Source organism: Bidens hawaiensis, unplaced genomic scaffold (assembly GCF_021521415.1).
Source record: "Bidens hawaiensis isolate Kalapana, Puna unplaced genomic scaffold, B.hawaiensis_p1.1 tig00025571_1, whole genome shotgun sequence".
In the NCBI taxonomy this organism is placed as follows: domain Eukaryota; kingdom Viridiplantae; phylum Streptophyta; class Magnoliopsida; order Asterales; family Asteraceae; genus Bidens; species Bidens hawaiensis.
Window position 1 is genome coordinate 117,736 of NW_027494083.1, and position 17,995 is coordinate 135,730.

At 36.4% G+C, this 17,995-nt stretch overlaps 2 protein-coding genes across 2 annotated transcripts; one reads left to right on the forward strand and one right to left on the reverse strand.

Annotated features, from left to right (window-relative positions):
• Positions 1-466: 466 nt before the first annotated feature.
• On the forward strand, positions 467-2,309 carry LOC143571756 (putative carboxylesterase 16). The gene is made up of 2 exons (XM_077057098.1): positions 467-1,305; positions 1,630-2,309. Exons 1-2 carry the CDS (start codon positions 467-469, stop codon positions 2,168-2,170), a joined length of 1,380 nt encoding a protein of 459 aa, XP_076913213.1. The 3' UTR covers positions 2,171-2,309.
• Positions 2,310-3,163: 854 nt separating this feature from the next.
• Positions 3,164-5,305, reverse strand: LOC143571764 (uncharacterized). The gene is made up of 7 exons (XM_077057106.1): positions 5,103-5,305; positions 4,497-4,552; positions 4,278-4,414; positions 4,151-4,200; positions 3,992-4,066; positions 3,630-3,904; positions 3,164-3,402 (listed from the first exon to the last, which is right to left on the reverse strand). The coding sequence occupies exons 1-7, from the start codon at positions 5,303-5,305 to the stop codon at positions 3,164-3,166; spliced, it is 1,035 nt and encodes a 344-aa protein (XP_076913221.1).
• Positions 5,306-17,995: the final 12,690 nt, after the last annotated feature.

Sequence of the window (17,995 nt, forward strand, 5' to 3'; positions counted from 1 at the left end):
ATTTGACTATAATAAGGAAACTAAATAAAAGATAATAATAATAATAATAATAATAATAATAATAATAGAATCGTATCAGTATTATTAGATGAATTCAAAATCGGACTTCAACGAAAACATATAGAACTACTTACATAGTATAAAGATAAGTGCATTTCAAATTGAGAGTTCAAATCTTGAAAAAAGCGAAAGGTAGGAAGTGAGATTACCGTTTTCCAAAACAATTCTCCCAGCTAATTTAAAATTAAAAAAAAAAAAAGAAGAAAAAAACAAATCCCTAAAAATACCAAAATCCAACACAGCCCCACCATCATCATCCTCCATTGAAGTAACCTTCAGATTCATCACTCATCAATTGTAAGCAAGCAATCTGAATTCGATCTAGCAACTCTTTTGTTGGATTCCTATATGATAGAGGTGTATTAACTATCCACATCGAGAATTAATTAGGGTTTGCGAAGAAGAAATGCCTAGCGTCGCTGTTAAATTATACAGCCTCTTATTCAAATTAATACTTAAACGACGCTTACACAACCGAATCCACAACCCTAATCTAACCACCGACAACAACACTTCATTCGGCGTTACATCTCGTCTTGAAGAAACCATCGCCGCCGCCAATCCGTCCTTCTCCGACGGCGTTGCCACGAAAGACATCCACATCGATCCGTCTTCCTCTCTCTCTGTTCGAATATTCCTCCCGGACACGTGTCTCCATTCCGACACTGCTAGGGTTAGAGGTAACACTAACGGATCTGAACTTGATTCCAGATTCCTCCGTACCAATTCCGGCAACGGCGTGTCTCGGCGGAACAGTTACGCTCCAGCCGTAACGGATAATGTCGCCGCTGTGTCGAGTAATCGTAGGAGTAGTTATAGTATCGGTTTTAGTACGGATGATGCGAGTGTGAGTAATGAGGTTGGTGCGTATAGAGGATACTCTCCGTTTAATCGTAAAAGCCGGAAGCTGCCTCTGATGGTGCAGTTTCACGGCGGGGGATTTGTTGCGGGAAGCTGTGATTCGGCGGCGAATGATTTTTTTTGTAGGAGGATTGCCAAAGTGTGTGATGTGATTGTGATAGCTGTCGGGTACAGGCTGGCGCCTGAGGATCGGTATCCGGCTGCATTTGAGGATGGGATGAGAGTGATGCATTGGCTTGCGAAGCAGGCGAATTTGGCCGAGTGTGGGAAGTCGTTGGGGAAGAAGGTGGATTCGAGAAAGGCGGATGCTCAAGGGCATATTGCGGATGCGTTTGGGGCTTCTTTAGTGGAGCCTTGGCTTGCTGCACATGGAGATCCATCCAGGTAGATTATTATTGCTTCTTCGTAGTTAATAGTTGAATCTTGAGTTTTGCGAAATGAAACAAGTAACCTGTTAGTCATGTAACTAGTTTGCCACTCTAGCTATTAATGTTGTTTCATGTTGATGAGTGAGTTTAATGACCACATAAATCAATCTATGTCTCAAGTTATGCAATGCTAAGAGTGTTACCTTGTTGTTAGGAAGTGTAGGTGGTGCGTTGATTAAAAAATCTAGGTATTACGCACTAACTTAAAATATTGAAGGTGAACGTATCACTGTAATGGTGTATAAAGCTTAACTAACTTACTAATTAATATTGTATATAGATGTGTTCTTCTTGGGGCAAGCTGTGGTGCAAACATTGCTGATTACGTGGCTCGCAAAGCAATTGAATCTGGAACCCTACTGGACCCAGTTAAAGTAGTGGCTCAAGTTTTAATGTACCCTTTCTTTATTGGAAACACTCCCACGCATTCGGAGATAAAACTATCAAACTCTTACTTCTTTGACAAGTCGATGAGCATACTTGCATGGAAACTTTTCCTCCCAGAAGACCAGTTTGACCTGGACCACCCTGCAGCCAATCCTCTTATTCCCAACAGAGGTGGCCCCCCTTTGAAACGAATGCCGCCTACATTAACGGTTGTTGCAGAACACGATTGGATGAGGGACCGTGCTATTGCATACGCGCAGGAACTGAAGAAGGTTAATGTTGATGCTCCAGTTTTGGATTATAAGGATTGTGTTCATGAGTTTGCTACTCTTGATATGCTTCTTAGAACACCTGAAGCGCAAGCGTGTGCAGAAGATATTGCTATTTGGGTTAAGAAGTATATTTCACTTAGAGGTCATGAGTTCTCGTATTAGTATACAGATGGATATATACGTAAATTGTCGGCTTTACTATTATGAGTTTTTTTTTTTGTGATACACAGGTTATGCTAGGTTATATTTGTTGATTGATAGTGGGACATGCTTGCTCTTCTCTTGTAACAGTATTGTAACATTTGTAGCGATGGATGATATTGAATGAATCTGCCAACTTGTGTTGGGGTTTAAATGGTTTGATCATGTTTGTTAGTTTTGGGTGAAGTGATTAGAAGGCTGTTTTAATTGATGTAGTTTGCACTTTTTTGTTTTCAGAGAAAAATATTACAATGTCTAAAAGGTTGCATAGACTAAAATGATTTGAAAAAATGTCCATATACAAAATATAATCGGAGATTTACAAAAAAATGTGTATCAAGAAACCACATGGCCAAAGTTTCCAACACATTTTTGTCTTGGTAATTTTATTTTCTTTCAAAAGTGAAATTCTTTTGAAACAAGACATCGCAAATAAATATCATAAATTTTTTTTGAACGGCAAATAAAAATCATAAATGAGTTGTATGCTAACACATAAACTCTTCAAACTGAATCAGATAAAACATTTAACTCAAAGAATTTAAACATATACTTATTTATAACAAAAACATGCATTTTAACAGGTTGGTCAACATTGAGTTACAATGACTTGCATGCCGAGTTGGTCAACACTGATATAACAGGTTGAACTTAAGATGCACATAAAAGTTAGATTGCTGCTAGGGATGGCAAAAATCCCCGAATCCGACGGGGAAACCCGAAAACCGGCTTATTTCGGGTCGGGTCGGGTTTTGTTTTTTCGGTTTCGGGTCGGGTTTCGGAGATTGTTTCGGGGATTGTTTCGGGTTCGGGTTCGGGTTCGGGTTCGGGTACCCCCGCCCCGACCCGCCCCGATATAATATATAAATATAAATATAAATAATATATATATATATATATATATATATTAAAAACCTACATCCAGACATCTTAATTCTTACATGTTAATTTTGACTAAAATAGCTTGAGGTCAACCAAATCCAACACCAATGGTGAAGCGATAACTTGCACCGCCGCAATCCAAGCACCGCCACACCACCTTGCGTCACTGCCTCCACACCACCTTGTGTCGCCGCCTCCACCCGCCATCGCAACCACTAAAACCGATACCGCACATCCACCACTGGTTGTTGCCGCTGCTACATAATCAATATGTAAGTTTTGTGATGGATTCTTGAACAGTTGACCATAGACTTCATAAGCATATTACTAAGGTTTTGGTCAAAATCACCCAGAATAGTCAATTTCGGGTCGGGTCGGATCGGTTTCGGGTTTTCGGGTTCGGGGACGGGGCGGGTCGGGGGGGTACAAAAAACCAAACGGGGAATCCCCGAATTAAACCCGACGGGTAATGGGGCGGGTACGGGGATGGTTTTTGGTTTCGGGTTCGGGTTCGGGTTAAGCAAAACCCGCCCCAAACCCGCCCCGTTGCCATTCCTATCTGCAATAGACCTTCCCATTAACTCCTCCCGCTGCAATCTCAGAGCTAAAGCAGTATCCCCATGAAATTCTCTGCTGTTCAGCAACACCACAGAAGCAGGCCGAAAACTCTGATTCCTCAAATCTTGAATTACGCTACCGGATTCAACCATCTTTGAACCTCTAGTCACCACCTTTCTTGCGTCTATTTCTTCTGGAAACAAGAGCTGTATCGTGTTCCATAGAACTGTATTAATGGTGCAAGAACTCCCATTGCTGCAACAAACTCAAGATTTCGATCATGAATGCTTAACTAAAAGTAAAATTGATCATCTGTTTCATAAAAAAGTTTTACTGTAATACCTGATAAGTTGTCTGCACTTTGGGCAACGCTGGCCACATTTATCAGCAGCAGATTTCAGGCACTTCTTACAAAAACTAAAAAATTTCAAAATCAAAATCAGAAACCAAAACCCTAACTTACTTTGGGGATTTTAATTAATTAATTAGTGAAGCAATTACCTGTGTCCACAAGGAGTGGTGCTCGGTTCAAAACAAATATCTAAACAAATCTGTAAAAATAACAAACACGGAATCAAATTTTGCCCTATCAATTCATTAAAAAAAGATATAACCGAATAACACTTACCGCACACGAGAGTTCTTCACGAAGTCGATCGATGCATGAAATCAAAGCGTTTCCAGAGCTCGATTCATTAGTTTTCACCAACTTTTTCCCATTAACATCCGCATCGACCTTCTGTTCTTTCTTCTTATCTAAAGTTTCTATTAACACATCACACCAAAATTAGGGCTCAATTAAAAAAAAAAAAACAAATTAAGGCTCTAATAATCTAACCCAACAAACCTTCAAGAGCAACTACAAATTTTGAAACAGAACTCGGCCTCTGATCTCTTCGTTTTCTGAATATAACATCACAAAAACCAATTATAATTTAGGCAAATTGGATTTTAATCATCCCAACTAAATGCCATTTGGCCGATAATAATCCCAACCGAGTTTATTCCCACCCGTGGTCCCAAATTTTAACAAATCTACTCTCATTGGTCCTCCGTTAAAAAAACCTTAACGTCGTTAAGATTTCAAATTGATGTTTTAGGACTTTTGATTGGAATCAGGATACGAGTCAATTGATGTAAAACGGTGATCAAACGACTTGATTTTGTGTTAATTGCAAGTTCAAGCACCCGAATTGAAACACTGTTTTGTCGTTTGGATCACCGTTCCGAGCTAAGTTTTACATCAATCGACTCGTATCCTCCATCTAATCAAAAGCCGTATCCTCCATCTAATCAAAAGCCCTAAAACATCAAACGGCGTTAAGGTTTTTTTTTCTAATTTATAAAATTTGGGACCGACAATGGGCATACACTAAGTTGGATTATTTGGGATTATTAAAATCCAATAAGCCTGTTATTTGACAGATACAAAATCAGGGTTTGGTAGTCATACCTTCTGGAAAAAGAAGGCGGGGATTTGAACAAGGGGTCGGGTCGTCTCTTGGGTTTGGAATTACGATCGGGTGGAGTATCATTATCATTATCATTATCATTAGAAGCCATTAACAGAGTTTGTTCGTCCCAACCGGCCATGGCTGCCACAGATCTAAACCCAGGGCTCAATAAACATTTGCGATTATGCTCTTCATCCACCATTTTGCTTCAGTTGATGATCGTGTTTGAATTTGTTTCTTCCATTTTTATTTTTATTTGTCAATGGCTAACGGCTACTTTTTGGAGTAAAGTATGTTATAAGCCGTGTAGCGGAAGTTTAGGGTTCTAAATTCTATGTCGACTTGGGCTTTAATGTGGGCTTCGACTTACTTGTTTATCAGAGCCCTTGTTACACATGATTCTTTGTTTACTTTTCATTTAACCAAATTAATATTAAGTTACGTTTAGTGGGGTGATTTTGGCCTACAAACCACTAAACCCTAAAATGAAAATCGCTTTCTTTACTGACGTTGCGTCACATGTCAAAAATCGCCTCCCAATGTAGCCCCTCCACTACACATGCCCTAACAATGTAAGGACGTAGTAATTTGGCAACCCACACATGTCACACCCCAACCTAATGTGGAAATGTCGGGGCGTAATCCGATTGCTCACAGCTCGAAGATACTATCATAATATAAAAGTAACAATATCTAATTAATTATTTTATTTCAAATATACACACAATATCCAAATACAACAAACAATTTAAATATATAAATATAAACTCAAATTATGATTATCTTGATTATATCCTAAGGTCTTGTCTACGTGTCCAAACTTCAATCTTCAATACAAGCAACCTGCATATGCGTATAAAATGGAGTTTTGTCAATATAAAGTTGAGTGAGAATATCATCAGTTTTGACAGAACAATATAAATAAGCATAACATGATAAGTGCGGTAAATATAATCAAATCATAAACAAGTATGTAGACCGCTGCCAAGCGAATCGGACGTTGGTCACCAGCAGGAACACCCACTATGCGATTGATTGAATGGTAACATAAGTAAGCAAGTAGCACGTATGTTTGATTAAATCACTCACAATAATACGTTGCATTTATTTGAATATATATATATATATATATATTATGAAATACGGATACGTACGTATATGTCCCCAAAACATTTAGAAAAGTTTATAAAATAGGGGAATGATAAACTCACCTTAGATTAATGAATAACGAATATAAATATGAATAAGCGAGTCGTCCACTATATGTCAAACGATATAAACAATTCAGAATCTTAGATTTTAGGATATGATAATATAAATAGAAACGAACTCGTGGCCACTGGAATCAATCCAAATGGATATTTAGAACTAAAGTTATGTTTGTTTTAAGATTTAAGCGAGCTGGTACTGACCAGAATCCGAACAGCAAGTCAGAGTTCGGGTTTTGGTCAGTAGCCTTAAAATTTTGTTACGAGAATAAAAGTCTTCTGGACCGAACGTTGAATCCGACCAGAAGTATGAGAAAACGGATAGTCAAACTTGTTGACTATTTTGCCCTTTAACGAATTTTAAACGATTTGACCAGTCAACACCCTTCAACCACCAAAATTGATTGAAGGTTATTGACTAGGGAATGTATATGAATGATTCTTATGTTTACAACTTACCCGAAAAGTGAAAGAATCAAGAGATATGATGAGTCAAAGGTCCATACGCATGCAAAGTCAAACGAACAAGCATTGTATCTTCAACGAATAAGCAAAAACCGAAGGGTTTGGTGATGGTCAGAGGTAGGTGACGGCTAGGAGGTCTCTCTAGGGTTAGGATACAGGTTTGTGGCAGAGAATTATGATGTGTTTATATAGAGATTACAAAAACGAACTATATTTAGAAGATTTACTCGTTTAAGTAACAAAATACGATTTTAATGAGAATATCGATGTAATATATCAATGATTTCGTGATTTATCAGTAATTTAAGAATATGGACTTGTATTTTATTTATAATCCTTTTCTTGGACCTTAATTTACCTGATTTATGCCAAAAATAAGCAATTTGGATGCTAAAAACAAATTACGAAACAAAATAAGCTATTTAATGAGAAAATCTAGTACAATAACTAACAAAATTTGGCTTGGACACCAAGAAAACGAAATTGGACCAGCTATAACATTTCTTGGAGTTTAAGTTTCGGTAATTTAATCAAAAACAGGAAAGAATTGGCAAAACTAGTCCCTGTAGTTCCCGAAAATGCTATTTTTAGCCGTTTTAAGCGATTTTAAAGGTTTCTAAGGATTATTTGGCATGATTTAAAGTTATGGAATTATAAAATAAGTTAAAAAAAGTTAAATCCCAATAAATTCAAGTTTTAAATAGTTCGGAAGATCCAAATTACGTTCCCGAATCGATTTAAACTTAAACGAATACAAATACGAAAAATCCGAGATGTTACAACACATGATTAATAATAAACTAGTTTATTTAAGACTCTTGCGTTGCGACAGGATTGTTAGCAGGATAAAAATAGACGTAAAACGTTGAATTTGGTTGTAAAAATGTTGAACCATGCACGTCGGTTAACTCGTAAACATAAATTGATATATAAAACATTGAAAATAATACATAAGTCGAATCGGTAAAGAATGTAAAACATAGAAAAGAATAATTAAGTTAAAACAGTAAAGAACATTATTCAACCGGTTAGGAATTGGTATAGTATATAACAACAACAACAACAACAATAATAATAATAATAATAATAATAATAATAAATAAGTAAATATACATTTATAAAGTATAAGTTTTATTAAAATTAAAAGAATTGAATATAGAGTCGATTAAAATTTAAGTAAAACCATAAATCTTACCACTATATTAAAACCAAACAACATTGATACATGGAATCTTTCTAAAGTGTCCACATAAGATGATATATAAGCTATTTTTAAAATTAAACCTTATTTAAATCTATTAAATTAATATGCTATATTTATTATTATTTATAAAATTCCTAAATTAATTTTTATTACCTCTCATTTTTAATGTGATTTCCATAAATAAAAAAAATGTTTAATGTTTATTCGTTATTACATCTTTTAAACTAATTTTTTTAAATATTTTATTTCAAAATATTATTATAAAAATCCTTTTGATTTTCGTAAAACAACTAACATATGTAGTGGCGGATGCACTTAATAAGTAGGGTGCTACCCCTCAACTTTTCATCGTCAGTGTAATTTTTTTTTCCTTTTGGATCATTTCCGTATTTCGCTACCCCTAGAAACTTTTTTACCTTACCCCTATTTGTTAAAAGGCCAACCAATTTAATAGTTCAAATTAAATAAAGCCCAAACAAATTTGTAGCCCAAAGCAAATGAAAACAACAAATCTTTTTTTTTCTTTTGTATGAACGATAAACATTAAACAGAAACGGACTCAAGCATAAACAAGCTCAATAGAATATCATATTTTAAAAGTTCAAATCAATAAAGCTCAAACAAAGTTTATAGCCCAAAACAAATAGAAATCATTAATTTTTTTTTCCTTCCGCTTGAATGAGAAACATTAAACAGAAACAAACATAATCATCATTTTGAGGTTGAAAATTTTAAAACAGTTTAGATATGCAAATTCAAGACTTGGAAATAGATTTAGTGAGGTATTAACTAGTTTGTTATAAAATATGTTTGGTTTAAATCTTGAGATTCGTTTTCCAAGATTGGCATATCTAAGATAGTGGCATTTTCGGAAATGATATCTGAATGATTTTAGTAATGAAAATATATGGTGTCTTTCAGGTGATCGTATGACCTTTTATCACAATTTAAAGGAAGATGATAAATTTTCAAATTTGGGTGAATGTGTGACCCTGCTCGTGTAATGGTGGAAATCGGAAAGCACGTCACATTTTCTTTTGCTTATCAAATATTGAAGTTAGCGTTGGTTTTATCGGTTGCAACCGCAACCATTGAAATATGTTTTTCTAAAATGAAACTTGTCAATACAGGTTTACGTAAGCGGATGGCTGATAAATATTTGAACAATGCTTTAATTTATGCAGTGAAAGAGAAACGTTCTATAAAGTAAAAGAATAGGGTGTGATGGCTCAATTTCAAGCTTTAAAAAACCGTATATGAGAAATTTGCACCTCATATATCATGCTTCTATTTTTGTTTCGTTTACATTGTATGAAATGCGGTAAAAAAAATTTTGAACATTATCTCTGAGATTTATGTCTAGATCCGCCACTGCATATGCCTAAACTATTAAAAATCTCTTTTTCGAGCGTCTGTACATCTAAATACCCAGAATTTGTCTTATGTGAAAATTTAGTTAAACTTGGTTTGAATCTTTATTTATTACCATTTTAAAATCTTAATGTTATCATTTCGTAGCATTGAATTATTAATATGGGAAAACAACATGTGTTTTGTACAATGAGATATTTGAAGGTTTATGAACAATTTTTGTATTTAATCTGCTTTCAAATTTATTATATAATGAAATATTTAGTTTCATATATGAGAAATTGTTATACATTCCTAAATTATACCAGATATATAAACATCTTTCTTTATTGATGTTATATTCTTTATTCAGCCTGTGTATTACATGGGATACTAACATAGTATTACAATATTATTAATTTTTAAGAAAAGAAGTATAAAACTCATTAAAGTGTAAGGAAATAATAGTTAAATGGTAAATTATATAGATATACAGTTACCAACTTAACTATGCTTCATAATTTTACTTTGGGTTTTAGTGGATTGTACCCACTTTTGGTTATACTTTACTTTTAATCCAATACTTTAACATCTTCTACGATTTAATCCCAACACTTTTACTTTCAACTTTGGTTCACTATACTTTTAATCTTTTACAAATTATATGTTTTATGTTTCGGTCTATATTTTGCGAGTTAACATGTAGCAACGTGCGTGTGCGATTCAAACTTTTTACGCATATTTTTCTCATTTAACGGGCCTGCCGTAACATGCAGGGTCCTAGATCGACTTAGTTATTGTTTTTATTACATTTAGCTTGTTTGGTTTAATGTTTTACGTCTACTGTTCGTTCAATTTATTTATTAATTTTTTCTTTCTTCATATGAAGTTTTTTCCAGTGATGGTGGTCACAGGTGACGTGAGGTCGAAGACTCACCCAAAAATAAACCAAATACAACTAAATAGATAGCATACACAAACATCATGATTATACTAACATAAACAATTAGACAATCAATCCAAATTCAAGAACAAATAACATAAAGTGTCTTGTAGTTAACCTTACATCCCAAGAGAATACCAATGAAATTAGCCACTTATAGTTTGGTTGATCATCATTGCTTCAATTGTCTTGTTCATAATAATCAAACACACAAACTAATGATTGTAATCACCAAAAACAATGTCTTGGACTCCAGAAATCGCTCATAGGTGTTTCCAATAAAAAAGTATGTCAAAAGACAACAAAAAACGGCCTAAAAAGTGGCCCAAACTCGGCAGTTACGAGTTGGACAGTGGCCCATGGTCCATCCACGTTGCATAGAATGACCACAGTACGGTGAAAACTATCTGATTGGAGCTGGGTTGACTGTGGTCCACGGTGTTGACCGTGGGCCACGGTGGAGCTTTTTCTCATTTTCTTGTTTTCTTCATATGTGACAAAAGATTCCCAGCTAAAACTAAAAGGAAGATTTTACAGGATTGCAGTTAGACCAGCCATGCTATATAGAACAAATTCTTGGGCCATCAAGAAGACGCATTCACGAAAGTTGGAGGTAGCTGAGATGAGAATGCTAAGGTGGATGTGTGGGTACACAAGGTTGGACCGAATAAAAAATGACGTGGTTCGGGAGAGATTAGGGGTGACTTGCATATCAAATAAGATAAGGGAGGGGAGATTGAGATGGTTTGGACATGTGAAGAGAAGACAGATGACGGCTCATGTTAGATTGGTAGAAAATATTACTATTGAGGGGAGGAGGGGTAGAGGTAGACGCAAACTGAATTAGGATGAGAGGATTAGACATGATTTGATAGATATGCACTTCTCTGAGGAAATGATTGAGGATAGAAATTCTTGGAGACGTAGGATTAAGGTTAAATACCTCCAGGGCAATGCATAGTTTCTTGCTAGAAATGTATTTTAGGGGTCTTTCTTTCCCTTTTTGTTTTGTGTTGCTGGTTTTCTGGTCATTTATTCTTCTTGCTTTTAATTCAACCTAATGTAATATGTTTAGGTATTCATCTATTTACTTGCAAGGTCCAAATGATATACTATTATAACATTTTATTTTTTTCACATTATCTTCTAGTATTTAGTATCTATCACTATTATCAACGTTTTCATGTATCTATTTAATACTAGACTACTATTATTAGCGTTATTATAACATATTAATTTGTTGATGATTTTCCTTTGCTATATAGGGGTCTAGTGTTGCACTTATGTTTCCTTTTATACGGCTTCACATATTTACTTTTAGAGCTGGGGGTCTCTCTGGAAGCAACCTCTCTATTCTTTGGATAGAGGTACTGTTTGCCTACATCCCACCCTCTCCAGACCCTGTTAATAGCTTGGCTATTGACGGGATTTTTACTGGGTACGATTGTTAATTGTTGTTGTTGCCTTGTTTTCTTCGTGTCTTTCTCGTTTCAACTCCGTTTTCTTCACCGTTTTCGCACACCTTCTCGTAATTTCATCCTCTACCTCCTCCTACCTGCAAATATATGAGTAACCATAGTCAACTAATTCCATGAAATTAAGTTGGTTAAGCCAATGCATTTATATCTTTTAACTCGCTTAACGGTTTCCCTACGAGTCACTCGTCAACTGGCGGTGGTGTGGCATGGATGCTATTTGGCACGATTTTACGCCCCCGTCGCAACGAGGGGGCATAATACTAGTTATGGTACAAACAACAAACCACATAGTACAACTCAATAAAACATCTACCTTTACTATTAAAGCAAGATAAGTTTTCCACATGCATAGGCTGCCAAGTGTACAAATTTCCATTTTTATAATTTCTCCCTCATGAATGATAAAATGAAAAATATGTTGCTGGTGGGAATCAAACTCAAGACCTTGCTTTTAAAATGTTTGTGGCTTACCAACTCAACTAGAATGAATGTTGACATTCTCTTTTTCTTAATTGGTATAGATTCACAACCTTCCATTTTGTTTTATTTTTTTAACCATCCGTGTATCACACGAGCTCTATCATAGTAAACTCATTAAATTATATACATGAAATATAAATTACGATAATCATATACACATTTCTATTTTCTTATTGGAACTCTAAAATATAAGATGCTTATATAATTGTTTACTTCACTATATTTCTCTCTATATTTATTCTATATTTAATTTGACTAAAAAGTCAAAATCTGAGTCGTATAATCTTTGTAAGGGTGAAAGGAGTCGTACCATATCCACCTCCGAGTGTGATTTCCTGACACAACACTGAAAAGGAGTGCGATATTCCTGCTTCTATCACCATGCCACATATCATCCTACTTCTTTTCTTCCTTCTTTGTTTCTTCTCCCGATTCACCTTCTCTCACCTTCCACCTCAACCAATCTCATTGTCGTTGAAACTTGTGCATAATTTGTTGGAAAATTTTTATGAAAAAAAAACATATATGTTTAAACTTTGAATTATTTTATTCAAAGTTGTTAGTCAATTAGTCAAAGCCATTAAAATGTCCTTTAATTTGGTCAAAAAAATTAAAGTTTTGGTTAATGGTTCCTTTAATTTGGTCAAAAAATTAAAGTTTTGGTTAATGATGGTTGAATGATTTCAACTTTCTACTAGTATAAATACCAAGGGAGCTACTTGGTTGTAGACACAAAAAAAAACACAAAATTAACACATTCTCTCGTGTTTTCTCAAACTTTCTCCTTAAAAAATTCCAACATTCTTGATCATCTTCATCATTTTCTTTAAGGTACTATTGCCATACCGAGAGTTTACAAACCCCGATTGCCATACCCCGGGAGAGTCCGTAGAGATAAAGATGAGGAGCAGAACTCCAAATTCCTTGATCTTTTGAAGCAGATTTACCTCAATATCCCATTCCTTGAGGCACTCACTCAGATGCCTAAACACGCTAAGTTCCTTAAGGATATTCTCTCGAACAAGGAGAAGTTAGCTGAGGCCGCTTCCACCCCTTTGAATGCTAATTGTTCTGCTATCTTACAGAGGAAGTTACCAGAGAAGAGAGCCGATCCAGGGAGTTTCACAATTCCCTGCACCTTGAGTGACGATACAGTGGTTCATGCGCTGGCTGATCTTGGTGCCAGTATCAATCTCATGCCGTATTCTGTGTATCGTAAGCTGGGTTTAGGCGAACCGAGGCCTACCAGGATGAGTATCCAGCTTGCTGATCGTTCCGTGAAGTATCCGCGTGGGATTGTTGAGAACATGCTCATTCGCATTGGTAAGTTCATCTTCCCGGTGGACTTCGTTATTCTTGACATGAATGAGGATGATAATGTTCCACTCATTTTGGGCAGACCTTTTCTGGCCACCGCACATGCGTTGATCGATGTTCGCGATGGCAAACTGATCCTTCGAGTCGGGGATGAGAACGTCACGTTTGCGTTCGACAGTCATCTAAGCATCCCAAATCGACTGATGACTCCCTATGCTTCATAGATACGATCATGACTCATGTGGGGGAGTTTTCCAGTAACCCCGGTGGAGGCCCCGCCTCAGACACACATATCCTAGATAGGGAGACCCCGGAGGTTGAGATGGTCGCCTTGACTGAACACCCCCCTGATGTTGACATTGAGTCGTCTTCCTCTGATTTTGAGTTACCTACCGGAGATCATCGTGTTCATCAGTTGCTTGAGTTGGAGGAGTTACAGGACCATACTTACGCGCATTCAGATGGTTATAAGCAGAAGGTGAATGAACTGCAGGGTCGTAAGTTAGAGGGTATTGAGCAGTTCAAGTGTGGGGATAAGGTCTTATGGTATAATTCCCGGTTGAGGTTTTTCCCAGGAAAGTTGAGATCCCGTTGGTCAGGTCCGTTTATTATTACTGAGGTTTTCCCGGATGGCACTATTGAGATAAAGGACAAAGGCGGGACGTTTATGGTGAACGGTGATGGACTGATGCACTACATTGGCGAGCCGATGACTGATCAGACGGTCGAGATATTCTACATTGACTCACTCTCCGAGATGTAGACGTGTGGATGCATCTCTCGGGATACTGCCCGAGTTGTAGAGTTTGTATTTCTGTATTTGTGTGTGCTATCTGTTTTATTTGTTTTGTCTATTTGAACAAAAAAAGAAAAAAATTATAAAAACCAAAAACACAAAAATATGTTTATTTGTTTATGTTTTTGTTTTCCGTGTTGTATGCCGCTACATGCGAGCGATTTTGAGTTTTTGCAGGTTATATTATGCGCATGGTAGCTATGATGGCGTCTTGGAACAGGTTCTCCCGAGGTTGCGGCCGCGAATGAAATGCTATACGGTCGTTTGGACACTACTCAGCTATTGAAGATTCTGCACACAAACCAGGGGAGTAACCCGTTCTTTGTTTTTAGTCTTGTATACTTTATTTTTATTTTATGTTTTATTTTTATTTTTATTTTATTTTATTTCTTTTCCTTATACTCATCGAGGACGATTTCGTTCTAAGTGTGGGGATGGGGTTTATTTTGCTTAGTTGTAGAAAAATTTTTGAAAAAAAAAAAAAAAAAATTTTAAAAATTGTCCCTTGAAATATGTTTTCTCTACGTTAAACAGGAGATGATATTATTACCGAGTAGTGGTTATTTTATAACTTCTTGGTGTTTTCAAAATATATATATATAATAAATAAGAACAGTGCCCATTAGACCCGCACGTAATGTATGGTAACCGAACGGTTTAGACTCAGTAATCGTGTGTCGTTAGGCTCAGCCTTTAAGAATGAAAGGGCGGTTTGGTTGTTGACCTAATTGAACCTTTTAAATGGCCCGACTATAGTGGGAAACATCTTAGGGGTTTTGTTTGTTTAACTAAGCTCGTGACAGGACTGCAATGAAAAGCCGGGTCATACTCAAGCCTCGAGTCACATGATCGTCTGTATATTATTTGTATAATCTTTTGTATATGTGTCTATTCCTATGAAGCTCCGTACTCTGCTGCGCGGTGGCGCAGACCCTGAACGTTGATGCTAGCAGAAGACAGTTTTGCTCGGCCCTCTGTTGCGCGGTGGCGCAGACCTGAGCCTTGATGCATTTCTGTAGTTTCGTCCAACATGGTATATAAAAAATAAATTAAAAAAAAATGCAAAAAGCCAAAGGCAGAAAAAAATGTTAAAATCAAAACCACCATGAAGGAAACTACTGTCGGTCGATCTCGACCAAGCTAGAGTTTATAGGTTGTATTTGAGTTGAAATGTTTTAATCATGTGGCAAAAGGTTTAAGTCAAGTTGGGGTGGCTCGGCCCGGTAAAACCATAATGGAATTGGTGAAGTGGCAGCAAGGCTTTTAGGTGTGGGTTCCACTTAGTCATACAAATTAATAGAATCGTCACACCTTATTTGCCTCGGTAAATATCAGGGGCATGGGTTTAAAGTGGACAGCAATACCGGCAATCGACCTGATCTGGCTTATTAGGTGAAAGTTGGAAGGGGTAACAGGGTACTTGTTATAATATTTTAAAAAGAAAAAAATATATTAATAATAATAGTAAATAAATAAAACCAAGAGTTGTCGGTTGAACTCGGGTATGATCCTGTGTAGTATTCTTTTTCAAGGACGAAAAAGTCTTAAGTGTGGGGATATTTGATGTGTTGTAAAACACTCGTATTTTTCGCACGTTTTATCTACGTATTATATTATATTTTATATGTTTTAACTCGTTTTAGATAGGTTTTACATACATTTATTAATCTTGTAGGTTTTGGGTGAAAGAAAGAAGAAGACCGGGACTTTTCGAGCATTCTACGAGCCTTTTACGCATACAAGTTCAAGACAAAGCTCAAGGCCCGACCCGTATGCATCATGGAGGCCCAAGACCATATTATATTATATTATATAAAAAAAATAAAACCCTAATGAGCCTAAAAAAGCTGCTGATCGGAATCAACAGCAGCACAACAGCAGTCAACAGCAGCCAACAGCAGCACAGCAGCCAACAGTAGGGGAGAAAAAAACAAAAAAAGTTTTTTCGGCTTAGGGTTTGAAGGTTTTGTCGGCTAGGGAAGGAAGAAGACACAAGAACCAAGCCTCGGGATTGAATCCCCATAGTTTTTGACAGCAAGAAGCAGCCCGAAACATCTTCATATCCTTTCATTCATTACTTTGTTCATCAAACTTTTAGTTTCTTGCTTAATTGTTAATTTGTTTTGCAATTGTGTTAGAGATTGAAGTGTTTATGATTATTGTTGATCGTTGGGCAATTGTTAAGATGATTGGTATGAGTTTATCAATGGTTTTATTAAGTGTTTGCTGCTGTCCAAAAATTATGCTCGGCTAATCTTGTTAGTTCTACCTAGGAATGATGATTCTTGTTAGGTTTTGATAGGTTTTATGGATTGTTTGATTGATAGACTTGAATTGTTATTGTAAAGTTTGATTTAGACATGAAATAGGTTGTGTTTAAGGGCTGGAAAATTTGGTGATTCATTGCATAAACCCCGTGTGTTGATTGATTAGTTTTGTATTGATTGATCGGTGCATTGTTTGATTCTAGACTTTGTGTTTAGGGTTTGTTTGCGGTAGGTACCACCGTAGGGTTTTGTTCCATGATTAGTTGGATTAAGTACAACGGTTAAACACCTTTCTTGAGACCGAGAGGTGATAGGAAGTTAGGGTTGTCTCACTGCCTTTGCATGCTAGAATAAGGATTGCGCGAGAGTGAGTTCGTTTCTTGTCAGGTTTAGGTGTTTTGAGCGACAAGTTGATCTATTTTGGTTTAAGTTGAATTGTTCCTCTATCCTTGGTTGTGTAGTATTCATTGCCATTAGGGTCGAGTGTTGGTGAGACCGAGAGGTGATCCTTCATTAGAACACGTTAGCAATTGTTTCCCGGTTTGGTCGTTTTAGCCGATTTTGAGTAGTTTAGGCTTGTTGAGTGAGACCGAGAGGTGATCCAGTGAGCCCGAGCGATCCTTAGTCGTGTCATCTTTAGGGACCGGTGTCTTGAAGTCATCCAATCCATTAGCTTGTTAGGCCTACAATTTGATTCAGACCTAGGTAGACGTTTTTCTCCATCTTAAGTCAACACAGTTAGTTTTCCGTTAAGTTTTCTACTTTTGGTAAGTTTTGTTAGTTAATCCAGTTAGTTCAGTTAAGTTAAAAGAAATCAAAAATCAATATAATATTATTTTAAGGTAGGTCTCGTCTAGGGTTAGTGATCTTTAGCGTTCTAACGTGTCCACGTGTTCGATACTCGGACTTCCTAAGTCTATACTACTTGCGATCGGTACACTTGCCGGTTGTGTGTGGTTTTAGGATTTTCGTTTTAATATTAAAGCTTAGTTGTGAGGGTCATTATTATAGGGTTATTAGACACACATCAGAATTCTTATGTCGAAACTATGTGTTAAACTGTTTAGTTGACGCGTTGTATAACGTGTACTCTTCAATAAAGACTGCCAAAGAATTATGGGAGTCTTTAGAGAAAAAGTACAAAACGGATGATGCGGGAACAAAGAAATTTGTTGTCGCCCGTTTCTTGGACTATAAAATGGTTGACTCCAAGACTGTAATTAGTCAAGTCTAAGAGTTGCAAGTTATACTTCACGACATCTTTGCTGAGGGAACGATACTTGGTGCGACATTTCAAGTGGCAGCGATGATTGAAAAATTGCCTCCTAGTTGGGTTGAGTTAAGAATTATCTTAAACACAAGCGAAAGGAGATGACCATTGATG